This window comes from Anas platyrhynchos, chromosome 1 (assembly GCF_047663525.1).
Source record: "Anas platyrhynchos isolate ZD024472 breed Pekin duck chromosome 1, IASCAAS_PekinDuck_T2T, whole genome shotgun sequence".
NCBI lineage: Eukaryota > Metazoa > Chordata > Aves > Anseriformes > Anatidae > Anas > Anas platyrhynchos.
In genome coordinates this window covers 177,732,444-177,746,513 of record NC_092587.1, presented here as the reverse complement: position 1 = coordinate 177,746,513, position 14,070 = coordinate 177,732,444, and the positions used below count along the sequence as shown (strand labels likewise).

The following is a 14,070-nucleotide window of genomic DNA, read 5'->3' as shown; positions in this document are numbered from 1 at the left end:
AGAACATAACCCTCATTACAATTTTGTATTTGACCCAAGCTTTGAAATATCAAGTGGGCAGCTATTGCTAGGATGACAAAATCACAGAACCACAGCATGGCTGAGGCTGGAAGTTACCTGTGGAGGTCCCCAGCCCCGAGTCCTTCTCCAGCAGGGTCCCCCAGAGCAGGGTGCCCAGGACCCCCTCCAGGCACCTTGTGTCACTATCCCAGGAGGAGACCCCACAGCCTCAGGTTGAGCTGAACCATGAGACTCCTGAGAAAAATATTGTGTGTTTTTAGGTCTCGGGTTCACAGAGTGAGCAGCATAACTTCATCCTTACAGCTGTGTGCCCCAAAGTATGGGGTTGAGCGCTCCCACGGTAAAACAAGCCCTGGTTTTCATACTACTGCACGACATGAGGAGGCTACTTCAGCAAGCAGAGTAACTATTTTTAGTTGCAAAGGTAGTTCATGTATTCTTGTTGGTTTTTTTACATTGTCAAGGTGACAATGATTTGTGATGTTTAGCAAAAAGATAAGCCTAGCAATCTTTGCATATCACCTACACTGCAGCCTGTAGATGGAAAATATGGGCAGATACCATCTATTGCTTTTCCTTCTGCTCTTTAACTCTGACATCTTCCAAATGTGAAAAGGGCACTGCCTGATCTGACAAAAGACCAATTCAATCTGTGTGAAGGGCATTATCCACCAGGTGGGCAGCAAAGCATAGAGCAGAGTATCCTGAATCATTATGTTCAGACCAGTACCTGTTGGTAAATTGCTTTACATCCTGTTTATTATTATTATTATTATTATTATTAGTAGTAGTAGTAGTAGTAGTAGTAGTAGTAGTAGTAGTAGTAGTAGTAGTAGTTTGTCTTTGTTTTTGCAAATTATACATCATGGTGGGACATCTACCCCAATAACCATCCACTGGTGCAACTTGCTTGTATATCTAACAAGAAGCTGACTATTTGCTTGATGAGCAGTCTCTGCAAGCAACTACAAAAAATAAAGATCTGGGTACAAGTGGGATCTAGACATAAAAATGCAGCTAGAACTGGGGTCATGAGGTGCAGACCATGGCTCTAAGGAGGCAGCAGGCAGCAAAAATAATGTGTCTCAGCCTGAGCCTCAACTTTCTGGACCAGAAAGTCCAGAAGAGGTACAGGGATGGTTGTCTGTCTCAGGGCAAAAGTGTAGCTAAAGAAAATAAAATACTAAAAAAACTTATCTGTTACCTTCACGGTTACCTTCAATGCTGTGTTAAACTACACAAGATCAAACAGCAGTGCTGGAGAAATCTCAGAGGGATACCAGCAGAAATCTCTGTTCAGTCCAGTGGAGGATTATGCCAGAGTTAAGTAAATTACCAGCATCTAACAAATCATCTAAAGTAATAATTAAAAGCCCAGAAGTGTAAAAACTGGGATAGTAGAGGATCTTGTCACTTAAACTGCTCCAGGAGCCATCGCATTAGTTGCTTATGATGGTGGAATATCTAAGATCTGTCCATAATTTCTCGCTTATTGCTACTATTGCTTTTTTATGAAGCGTTACCGTGTACTTAGCATAAGTTAGCCCTGAGGAGTCCTCAGGAGCTTCACAGCTAAAAAGGCAGACTGATAACTTGTGATCTGAGGAGGTCCTGATAAAAATGTATTGTGGTGGTTTGTTTTTTTCAATGTTGAAGCACGATTATGCCCAGACCTATTCTCCTGGGGGCCTGAACAATGAACGTTGCAGGAAGCCATCTATCATGGAAAACAAAAAGGTGATTTGCTAGGAAAGAGGAGCATCACAGGTGGTGGGAATTGATCCCACTTACAGGTTCTTTTGCTTTTCAGACAGCAACATTCACCAAGCAAGCAAAAACTATAAATTTCTTACTTCTTTCAAGTAGAAATTAAGCCATTGCTACAGGGAACTTAGAAACACCAATGTGATTTAAACACCAGCTGTGTACACAGAAAGGGAAAAGGATGTTTGACCTGCTCTCATGCATTTTCCCGAGCAGCAGCAGCAACAGGTTTGTCCATCAAGGAGCTTTAAGTAAGAGTGTGGAGCACTTTGCCCCTCTGCAGAGAGCTAGGCTGGAGACCAATGGCACATCTTGAAATTCTTCAGACGAAACATTCATCTCTTTATCATAAGGTCAGTCACTTCCAATCATTTCTAATCATCACAGATGAAGTGGTTACACAGCCTGAGTCCCCCAGAGGAGAATATTACGGCCAGCTCCCTCCCGGATCCCAGCTGACAGCAGGACTGCAGATGCCATCTGGCTACCTTGGGCTCAGAGGCTGCTTGGCTAGCCACCCCCAGGCGAGCCTTCCTCTGTCCTCTGTCCATGCTTAGCCAGGCACCTCCTTACTCTCCACTCCTTCCAGATTCAGGGATAGTTGCAATCTCACCAATAATTTGTTAAGAGTAAATAATATTGCAGATAAATTGCAGGGTGGGAGGTCTTAAAAGTTTGCTGTTGTTGCATTAGAAACCTTTACAATTTCCTCTAGGCACCGTGTAATGTGACACAGAGTCCTCTCTCCTTCCTGGCAGGCCTCCCCTGGTTGGAGGCAGGGATTAAAGCACAGGCAGATGTACAGAGCAAGCTGGAGTCCATGCAGAAAGGCTGGCACATAGGGCCACGTGTCCTGCCAACCTCGCTTGAAATGCAATGCCACTGTCCCAGCAGGGAGAGCCGGGATGGGGACCAGGGCAAGGGGCAGGCGGAGGGCTCCCAGGAGACCTCACAAGACCCATAGAAAAATATAAATTGTATTGACAAACTCTAGAGAGGCTGTGGGGTCTCCTCCTGGGAGAGCGGCACAAGTAATCTGTGATTACTGTGCACAGTAATCTACAGAAGGCAATGAGACCTACTTTTTATCTAAAAGTTGACACATTCAATGAGTCTAGGGCTGGGGTCTTTGACAACTTTCTCCAAGCTTAACATAACTCAGATATTCAGAACCAGACTCTGAGGTCTAGCCCAGCATGGTAACAGGAAGATCCATCAAGTTTCTGGGAGATCCGAGGAAGAATCCTGCCTGTGCTCCACATTTTTTTGTTCCTTAGCCATATTGTACAAAAATTTATCTACTAGGCAGTTTCTTATTTAGTTAAGAACAGCACAGGTTTCTCCAGCAATTTCTTTCTCCTTTGACACCGCCCTTTCTGTCCATCTGAGTGAGCAGAAGGTGAAGGCAGCCCTTGTGCTGGCACTAAGCTGGGTTTGGTTGCAATAGCAAGGCTCACTATTTCAGCTTATTCAGCTGAAACCACTGGGGTCCATTCACCATTGCTCCTCGCTGCATACATGGTATGATCCAAAATCCACAATCTCTAAATCTTTTATCAAATTAAATTTCTTTAGGGCATTTATAAATCTTTCTTTCTTTCTAGCTGTTTGACAAGTGTAGACTTCTAGATGCCTCTGTTAGTGCCCTTGGTGACTGGGTAATCATATTACACAGGAGGATAACAATTTCCCTTGATCTGGGATAGCTGTCAGGAGCCAATACGCACCTTGGCAGAAGCCTCTTCCCAAACCAAAGATAACATCACTAGATGAAAAGCAACAAGTGTACTGCTGGAGAGACTCTACTGGAAATTGCAGTGTAAAAATTAGCATCTTTTCATCAGATACTGAGAAGGATTAGAAAATTCGGCAAGGAAGTAGGAAAGACTGGACCTGAAGGACACAGAATTGCGATTAATAAGTCCTGCTTCATAGCTAAGAAAGGGGATTTGAAGTGTGTATAGACAGAGCGGCACTTCGATATGAGAGCAAGGAAACTGCTGCACCCAGGAAATAGGACTGCATGCACATTTTGTAAGTGAACAGGATTATACCACAGCAATAAGCAACTCCATCAGCAGTTTCTTCTCATAAATAAGCCAACCCGGGAGCCCTGGATTTCTAATCAGTTGGGTCAAACAAGGTGCAGACGTCCTTCATTTCTTGCTCTGCCCTCTCTATAATGCCCTACTGATTCTGATTTGTTTCTGTTTCAATTATTACCACAGTCTTGCAAATTAACTTGGACAGGCAAATCTCTGCACTTGTAAGAAACAGGCTTCATATCAACGACAAATATATCAGGGGGACACTGAGACTTTTCTGATTCTATTTTTCAAAAGTGAAATAGACCAGCTCCATCATTATATTATTGTAAATGATCATTTACAATAATTTTCTCATGTAAAAAGAATTGAATATATCTCCTACTAGGCTAAATAATATGCTTTCTGAAAGATTTTCAGAGCTGCTGACAGCAAAGCTCAGAGTTTTTTCCTAACATTCATGCTGACTAGATGGAGCCTCCAATGGTGATTCCCAAACCACCCAATGCTTTTCAACATATGCTTTCCCCTGGTGAAAATTTCTGCTTCTGCATTGCTACCCATCAGCAAACTGCACAACTTTGCTATCGGGCAAAATCTGGGCAGTAATAAAATTATTAGCACATCTCTGTGCAGTGGCCCAGGATTTGGCCCATAACCCGACTATGTCAGAATCGATGCTACCGCTAAAATTTGAGGCAGGAAGATTTTGTTTCTTTTTCATGCAAAGGTGAACAAAGGTGCTGAATTTTGTCAAGAAACTGTAATGGCATTTCTAAAAGGGATTTCCTAACCCATGCACAGTTATTTAGGTGCATGGTAATGCTCATTTATATTAAAATCAATTGAAATTGGTGTATATGGGCTGAAAACATGTGACAGTTGAAGGAGAGTTGACAGAAGGAACCTTGACTTTATAGGTTCATTCCCCTTCCTTGTCTACATCCGAAATATCCCCAGTTTGTCAGTCTTCAGGGCATATTGTTAATTCTGGCTTTGAATCATTGATAATCTCAGCAGCTCAAGGCAGCTACAAACCCAGTTTACCTGTCCAGTTAAATTGGTTTTATGGCTGCTGTGTATCTCTGAAGATTTGCAAGCCAGCAGCATGTACCACTAAATCAACCTCTGTCAGTTTTACCAGGATTTTTGAGAGAACAGCATGAAGGATGCCATTGCTTTACTTCTTAACCTTTGGTGTTTTTAAGAGCCTTTTGTCACTCTGAAGTTGTGCCCAAACGGTTGAGGTTTAACGCAGGATTTATTACTCATCTTTATTGTTTGGGTTCTGTTTTGTGGTTTATTAAAGTCTATAGAGTTTGAAACAGCCACCTGTGTATAAATCAAAATATGTGAATAAATCACCTTATACTGGAAGAACATAATATTTAGGGTTTGTCCACAAGGGAAAATGTTCTGATATAAATGGGAATACCAACTGGTTGGTCCTCTCTAGAAGTTTGGATACACTTGCACAGTGTGGACTGTATAAACAGCAGCAAAGCACGTATCTGAATCAAGGAGAAATAGAACAATCCTCTTTAAAGAATTAATTCAGTCAGTTGCTATAAAGCCTAATAAAAGCTAACTGTTGGGCCATGCCAGCTGTTTGTTGAGTGACATAGGCTGCTGTGGCTGACACTCTTAAGGAGTATGGGGATTTCCAGTGAAGCCATACAGATCCTTGGCTGGGTGCTTGGGTGTGTGTGGGGCTCTGGGGCCTTCCCTGTAGACCCAGCACCTTGGTCCTGCATCTGGATCAGCAAGATGATGCTTGCTGCCACGGCTGACAGGAATTATGGAGCCTAGCTTTGTCTCCCCTTCTCTTGTCTCTTTGAAGCCTGAACATGGGGCCCTTTAGGAAGTGCTGGTCTGCTGACTCAGGCGCTTTCTCTGGAAGACTGTGTGTTCAGCTTTGGGCCCCTTGCTAGAAGAAGGACATCGAGGGCCTGGAGCATGTCCAGAGCAGGGCTATGAAGCTGGTGAAGGGCCTGGAGCACAAGGCCTGTGAGGAGCGGCTGAGGGAGCTGGGGGTGTTTGGGCTGGGGAAGAGGAGGCTCAGGGGAGACCTCATTGCTCTCTGCAGCTGCCTGAAAGGAAGGGGTGGGGAGCTGGGGGTCGGCCTCTGCTCACAGGTAACCAGTGATAGGACCAGAGGGAATGGCCTCAAGTTGTGCCAGGGAAGGTTCAGGTTGGCAATGAGGAGACATTTCTGCTCAGAAAGAGCAGTCAGGCACTGGGACGGGTTGCCCAGGGAGGTGGTGGAGTCACCGTCACTGGGGGTGTTCGAGGAAAGGCTGGATGTGGTTCTTGGGGACATGGTTTGGTGGTGACACTGGTGGCAGGGGATGGTTGGACCAGATGACCTTGGAGGGCTTTTCCAACCTTAATGATTCTATGGTCCTATGCCAGGACGCGGTACCTGGGTACAGTAATTTTAACATAACCTTTGTCAGCTCTGCTGTTTTATCAAGAGGTTAACTGGTATATCAGCATGAGTTTTTCACATATCAGTGAACACATGAATACAGCTTAGACCAGGACCTTTTAATAATTCTGCCTACGGTATGAGTTTGATCTTGTCCAAACGTCATTGTTATGTGGCTGACATTCATGGCCTTGCACAATGCCTCCTAAAAATCCCATCAGAGTAGAAGCCTGGTTTGCACACGGAAATTTCTATATTTACATTTTAAGCCTGACTGCTTTCGAATTTTGTCCCTGTGTCCTCATTGGGACACATTTGCCATTTTCATGCTACAGAGGCCAGAAGCTAACCATTGAAGAGAGACAAATTCTGCTCCTTTGGGATGAGGAACAATAAGTTTAGTCTCTGTAGAGATACGAAAAGATAGATTTGGGCTGGAAGTTAACTTATTCCATGCCACAGTATGAACTGCGGGATCCCTTACATCAGCTGAACTGGGATGTACACAAAAAGGAGGTTACAGCTGTCAATGTTCTCTGCTACGAAACTGAGTGCTACCTCTGGTACTTTCAGATTTTATAGGCAGCAGCTACCTGTGGCTGTAGGAGAAGGAAGCCTTGAATGGTCATTCAGAAAAACAAAACAAAACAAAACATACAGGACTAGGAGTGACTGGTGCAGCTCTGCTGTGAGCAGCACTTTTGCACTTGAAGGAATCACAAGGAGATGTGAAAACTCCAGCTTACAAGCTGAAGCTCATTTCCATTCAGTCACATTTCAAAGCCAGAAATGTGGATGTGAGGTGCCAGTTCTTCAGAACATGTTCACAACAAAACAAAGCAGATGGAAAATTGCTGCCCTTGTGTTTCGGGTGAGGAGTTGTAACTGACTTTGGCCTTTCCCTTGAAAAAGCTTGCAATTACACTAAAATTTTCCTCTTTCTGGTGATGCTGACTCTCCTCCCATGACTCTTGATGTGGCTGAACCGTACGGTTGGTAGTAACAAAAGGCATCTTTTTACTCTGTCAATACCATTGTTTACTTTATCTCTGCAGCTCACATTAGGTCCTTGAATGAAATGAAAAAACAGCCCTGCCGTTATCTATACTGGGCAGAAACGGACGGAAAACCTGTGGTGTTGCTCTGACTCGCGCTGCATTTCCATGAGGCTGAAATGCGTGCTGGCAGGCACTTAGTGCCTTCGGTATCCCTTCAACTCATCAAAAAAAAAAAAAAAAAAAAAAAAAAAAAAAAAGAGTCAAAACTTTCCTCAGACCCTCGGAAGTGTTCATCACCTTGAATTATTCAGGCAACGAGGCTCCTGGAGGTGACCTCTTCCTCAGTGCCTTCAACCAGACTGACCTGGGCTTTTCCAGGCAGGACCCTTCCTGGAGCTGCTGGAGGTTTCTGACAGCTCAAGCCAGGAGCTGTCCCACACTGTATGAGTTTGCATCTCACACGCCGGCTTCTCATGGCCAAAGCTCCAGCTTGTAGGCTCATGCAGTCTTGGAACAGAAATAGAAAGGGCAATACCACAGGCTCTCCATCACCCTCTGCCCTGGGCAGATAAGGAGGGTACTGTTGTAAATTGGCCCAAGGCACTGCCATGACTCAGTTCAAAGCTGTGCAGATAAAATAAGCCACAGTGTTGTTAGAAAAAGAAAGAGCCTTGTAGAAGCTCCAGGAGCACCAAAAGAATGAAGAGAAGATTTGAAGAGAATAATAGCTTAATATTATTACTCTAATTATTATTTTGCACTGTGCCTGGACTTCAGGGCCTTCTTCTTGGACTGGTGCTCTGTTAGGCACTGGACAAGCATGAAATGAAGTGAAAGCTTGTATTTTCAAAGGGTTCCCCATCTAAGCACCACAGTGAGAAGAAGGGAAGGGAATGAAAGGGAGGTAGAGGCCGAGTGCCATTAAAGTGCTGGTGGCAGGAGGTTCCGTGTCAGGACTCATCTGTAAACCAGGAAGGACAACCTTGGACACACAGGGGTAAGGTAGGGTACAGCATCCTTCTGTCGTGTCAGTCTTGTCATAGGAAATTCTGCTCTGATTCATTTTCTTCCCCAGAAGCCAAACACAGCATCCATTCTCTTTGAAGATACAAAGGGGAGTGAGGCTCCCAGGTGATGTTAACTTTGCATAGGAGTCAGACTCACAGCAGCTTTTGTCTAAGCAAGGCTGTGTTACTGCTTCACAACTCCACTTTTGCTGTCTTCACAGAACATTGTCCCTTTTGCTGTCTGAATACTGCCTCTCTTGCAGACAGCATCCATCTGGGCGGGAGGCAAGGAGAGAAATTTAAACCAAACAAGCAAACCAACAAACAAACCAACAAACAATGACAAAGCAAACGAGCAAAACCCAGCAGCTGTTTGACTTTGCACAGGCACTAGCAGCATTTGCAGAAGTCCCCAGGGAAATGTCTGAGTGGGCTTGAATCAGGAGGAGCAGTCCAGGGAGAATGGACGTTATCACCTGGCTTTGCTGTTCATGACAGAGCAAGGACATAGCACATTCTCCAGGGGATGATAAGATTTGCACTACTGCCGTTGCCTTTGAGCTGTGCTTTGGGAGGGCAGCGTGTAGGGCTGGCAGTACCAAAAAGGGACCTTTGCAATCCTGGAGGGTGAGCCGCATCACAGGCTGTCTCGTATCAGTGTCTCTCAGTGCTTAATTTGTCCCCTTCTCTCCTCCAGCTGTTGCCATGGGAAGTTTTTTTAGCATTTAGACTGTGTCGACTGTATGGAGACTACAGGAAGAGCAGAAAAAGACCCAATGGACGATTACTCTCAGACTGGCTAAATAATTTATCTTTTTTCCTAAAATCAGTATTTCACAGCCTAGTCTGAATCCAGTACTGAGAACACCTTTAATCCTCTTACAAGAAACAGCCCAGGACCACTCTTGACAGCCACCCCAGAAAAGAAAGACAAGATAACACACCTTGATCACAGTTGATAAAAGCCTTTGCCAGGGTGGCAGGAGCAAGGGCAAAGCGTAGGGATCATTGCAAGATCCAAGAGCAGAAGAAGATACCCTTTCGTTGCTGCCAGGTATTATGTGACCCTTTGATGGAAGCAACTGTATCTTACCTGTGGCTGAGGTTTTTTGGAGAGAGGGAATTGAGATTAGAGCAGAATCCTGTGTAATGCCAGCGCTGCTCTTCACCTTGCCCTTCTTTGCTGGGAAAGAACAACTGTGTTGCACAAACCACAGCTCACTTCATCAAACTCAACATGTGCAAGACCAACATTTCACACCGCATGGTTTCTCAGTGTGGCCCCAGTAAAAACTGCGTAAGAATGGGATTAGTATCCTGCTGCTGCTGAAACATAAGACAGTGTATTTTTCCTTCCCCTGTGTAAATTCAATTTGTTTTGGGATGCCTGTCAATCATGGTTCTATCTGTTAACATTCATTTATGTCCTGTAACTGGTAATTCTTTGAGAAATGATCTCTGTACAGTTCAGAGTGTTTTGTTTATTTTTTCTTAGAGACTGGAAGCAGTATTTTTTCTTATCATGTTTAACCTCCTCTTTCTCTAATCCACCTTCAGGTATCTCCATGCCTGTACCTGTCTTTGGACTACAAGATGACTCCAAAGTGTTTAAGAAGGGCAGCTGCATTCTAGCGGATGAAAAATTTGTCCTAGTAGGCTCTTTTGTGGCATTCTTCATCCCTCTAACTATCATGGTGGTCACTTACTTTTTAACTATCAAGTCGCTGCAGAAAGAAGCCATGTTGTGTGTGAATGACATTGGCCCAAAGACCAAGTTTGCTTCATTTAGTTTCCTCCCTCAGAGTTCCCTTTCTTCAGAGAAACTCTTTCAGCGCTCTTTGAACAGGGACGTGGGGACTTCTGGGAGGCGAACCATGCAATCCATCAGCAACGAGCAGAAGGCTTCCAAGGTCCTTGGCATTGTCTTCTTTCTGTTCGTTGTGATGTGGTGCCCCTTTTTCATCACCAATGTGATGGCCGTAATTTGCAAGGAGTCATGCAACGAAGAAGTCGTCGGTGGACTGCTGAACGTATTTGTCTGGATTGGCTACCTTTCTTCGGCTGTCAACCCACTCGTGTATACGTTGTTCAATAAGACCTACCGCTCAGCTTTCTCTCGTTACATTCAGTGTCGCTACAAGGAGGAGAAGAAACCTTTCCAGCTGATTTTAGTGAACACTATCCCAGCGCTCGCGTACAACTCCAGCCAGCTCCAGCTGGCGCAGATGAAGAGTCTGAAAAAAGAGGCCAAAATGGTGACTAAGGATTATTCAATGGTCACGATAGGAATACGTCACGTGGATGGTACCTCAAAGGGAAGCATCAGTCCAGGGAACGAAAAGGTTAGCGGCGTGTGACTCTGCCAGCCCATCGGCAGATGCCATGGCAACCACCAAGAGTACGCTGAAAATTTCACCGCGCCGTGAGGAGCTCTGATAGCGTAGGAAAATCAGGCCCTGCTCGAGAGACTCTCCAATAGCATCACATACACCTCGTATTATCCTGTTGACGAAAAGCAGGGTTGAAACGGTATCCAATGTGCAATTTTTTTTCATACAGTACTTTGGCTGTTTTAAGCACAGGCTTTATTAAACTTATTTTTTTAATATTCTAAAGGATATATTTCTTAAAGAAAAAAAAAATGCAATTTCTGGTATTCTAACATGGGCTGTGAAGAAATGTACGCATTTCTTTTCTCTTTGCAAGTGAAAGCTAAGCTGTCCTTTGATTTCCTCGCAGAGTAGGTTCCAGCTAGTTCGCCTTGCTGCAATGGAATTTTGTTATCATTAACTGAATGAGCACTTTACGGAATTTTAAATAAAATGATGGTTAATTTACTAATATATATTTAAGATAAATTTTAAAGCATTAAAGAAAAATCTATTAAAACCTGTATAGATGAATTATATGGAAATTTTGGTAATGGTGTTTTTATGGCTATTTTTTCTTCTGAGTGACCATTCAGATACGTTACTGGACTTTCCTGCCATTTGCTCTATAGTTCAAATTAGCAATCTTCAGAAGTAAATTATACTTGAACGATCCTTTGTTTCCACCACCATTCTTAATCTTTATTTCTTGTCTGGAACTTTATTTCCATTCTAAAAGTTTCATATGTTCTATTTAAAACTTGAAAGTAATTTTTTCAAAAGTAATTATTAGACGTGATTCTCTGCTCCTTCCCACTGGTGTTGACAGCGAAGTGAAGGGAGAAAAGAGTGGAAAATCAGGCATAACATTGCTAAATAATTTCAAGAATGATTCTATGCCTCTGTTTGATTCCAGAAGAGCCTGACTTCCACTTATCGGTGGAAGTTTTACATGAACAAATCCTTTAGTAAAAGGTTTCAGCAGAGTCTCTCTCACCATTTCTCTTTGGTTAATAAGGCCGTTATGAAGGTGTCCTTCAGGTTTTGTTTTAGTGCTTGTAGAGTCAGGATTATTTAAGAACTGTTACTTGTTCAAAATTGTTTTCCCTGTTTTTGCTGTTTTGCTGTTATGGTAGATTGCTCAGGAACGGTAGGTAGCTTGCACTATTAGGACTCAGCCTTAATGAAATATGTTTGGGCAAATTGGGCCCACTTGAAAATAACAGGACTTATAAACAGCACCATATTTCACCTGCATAGCTCCAAGGGCAGAAAAAACATTACACAGAGAATATCAAACACATCGTCTGAACAAATGCCTAGTCATGAAACTTTTGCTTTTGGGCATCATAGACAATTCAACTGAAGCCAGTGGGACCATGCTGGAGAGCAGAGATACAAGTGTTGCATCCATCTGCAAAACTTAAATCCAAGCATTCAATTCCTTACATGAATTTTTCAGCCATAATGAAGAGAAGTAGGATGTATCCGAGTTTCAGATCCTGTCCCTTTAGAAAAAAACCTGTTCAGAAGCCAAAGTCCAATGCCTTCATCATTTTGTAACTCCTTCTCTTGAAGCTGCTCAGTTTTCACAGGACAATTACATATCTACTAGAAGGGGAGAGAGAAAAATAAATCTGATTCTAGCCAACCAGCTGGGGTATTTGACTAGAAGAGGAAGACCTTTAGGTTAAAATACTTAATTCTGTGGTAGAAAAAGACTTAGAACTTGGCTGGTTATTTGGCTGTTTTCCAAGCAACCCCTTTTATTGTTCTTTTACCAGTTGCCACTGAGACTGCTAAATCTGCTGTATTTGGGGGCAGTCAGGGGAAAGGAAACACAGGTGCTTCCAAAAGTGGAGGGAGTTGCCACCTTTCATGCCATTCATTCCCACCTTGACGCATCCCTGTCCTTGCAAAAGAAACAAGCAGAAAGAAGAAACAGTCCCAGTCCCACTGTCCGTCTGTGCCAGGCAGCAGAGCTGGCCTGCACACCTTCAGATGTATATGGGCACCCTGCACTTTTCCAAAGCTCAGTTTTTCCAGAAATTCCTGAGGGTCTGGTTGGTGTGCAGCACCATTTCCTTCACTCGGCTGCACTTACTGAGCTGTTACCGAACATTTAACATGTCTGTGCTCTCTGCTTACTCTCTGCATTTCACCCACGTGGCAGAACAAATCAGCCTCCCGTTTCTCTCTCGTTTCACCTTCTGTTCCTCTCCCACAATGTCAAATTGCTCAGGTTGCAAATACTGACGGGGAATGTTTCATTACAAACAGAAAGGGTGTCAATTACTCGCTTGATGTTTCATTAGAAGATGACTCTGAACATTAAAATCCTTCCTGCTTATTAAAATAAAACCTATATTTTGGGGCTAAGAGATTGGGCAGCATTTCTTCAGTCGACAGCTGGAAGTAACCTAACATTTATTTTTATTTTCTTCGGTTAGAAGCAGGGATGATGCCTGAGATTTTAGTACTGTGGTCACTCAGGTGGTGTTACTGAGTAAGCAGCAGCTCTTGCCCAAGAAACCTAAGCAAAGCATGCATAGCAGATGAAAACTTATATCTCCAGCTCCTTATGAACACCTTTGACAGTTTTGCGAGGCCTGATTCTGCCACCTTGCACCAAAATTTTAATAGATTTTTGTATGGTTTGCCTTAGTGAGGATGACAGAGTCAGTGTCTGAATACGTAATACTCACCGTGCCAGGTCTGCGGGAGGTCTAATCAGTAGATAGCAATTAACAGAGTTGTTACACTGCTGACAGATGACAAAGTTCAGCTGGTTTCAACCAGGATTTATAGCACTGGACCTATGGTAGGGACGAACACTACAGTTTAACACGACCAGCTTCAGGCAACAACTCCATCTTGCAAAAAAATAAAAGTGAGTGTTTTCATTATGCATCAGACTGGAATGAAAACTTTTGAAAACTTCCAGGCAAATAAAGGAAAACATTCACACGGACTAGCTCAGAGGTTAGGGCCTTCTCCTGCCCTACAGGAAAAGCATGAGTCAGTCTGTCCTATCCGCCTCCGAACGAACCGCTTCGTCTGAGAAATGTTTTAATCAACAACTTTTCAAGTAGATCTACATTTTATTACTGTTAAGACTGCATCTGAAAATGTCCAAAGACATAAAGCTCACCATGTATCTCCTAAGCTGGTGTGCATATTTATAAACTTCAGGGTAAAAAAAAATAAAAATCCTCTATATCAATCCCATTCAGCCTATCATGCACTGTACTTATGTAATTATTGCCAAATGGTGAGATGCATTCTATTTTGAATACCTGTATGTTTGCTTATGTAAATACATAGAGAAAAAAAATGTTTGCTGTATTTTGTAAATGTTAATGTAAAATGGTGTTCTAATGCTTTACTGTTTTGTCACATCCCACTGCTAGTAAAGCAGATTAAAATGCTCAAATGCTA

The 14,070-nt window shown here is 43.2% G+C and overlaps 1 protein-coding gene and 1 long non-coding RNA gene across 4 annotated transcripts in view; one reads left to right on the top strand and one right to left on the bottom strand.

Annotated features, from left to right (window-relative positions):
* The window catches only part of LOC119715655 (uncharacterized), a 25,623-nt gene extending 12,170 nt beyond the window's left edge, over positions 1-13,453 (bottom strand). For all 3 annotated transcript variants that reach the window (XR_011806423.1, XR_011806424.1, XR_005262931.2), the window contains exon 1: positions 13,338-13,453. This is a non-coding gene — a long non-coding RNA (uncharacterized lncRNA). The remainder of the gene's footprint in view (positions 1-13,337) is intronic.
* Positions 1-14,070, top strand: part of HTR2A (5-hydroxytryptamine receptor 2A) — a 27,273-nt gene extending 13,203 nt beyond the window's left edge. The window contains exon 4 of the mRNA XM_027471700.3: positions 9,821-14,070. Within this exon, the coding sequence (XP_027327501.1) occupies positions 9,821-10,620 (800 nt within the window). The 3' untranslated portion in view covers positions 10,621-14,070. The remainder of the gene's footprint in view (positions 1-9,820) is intronic.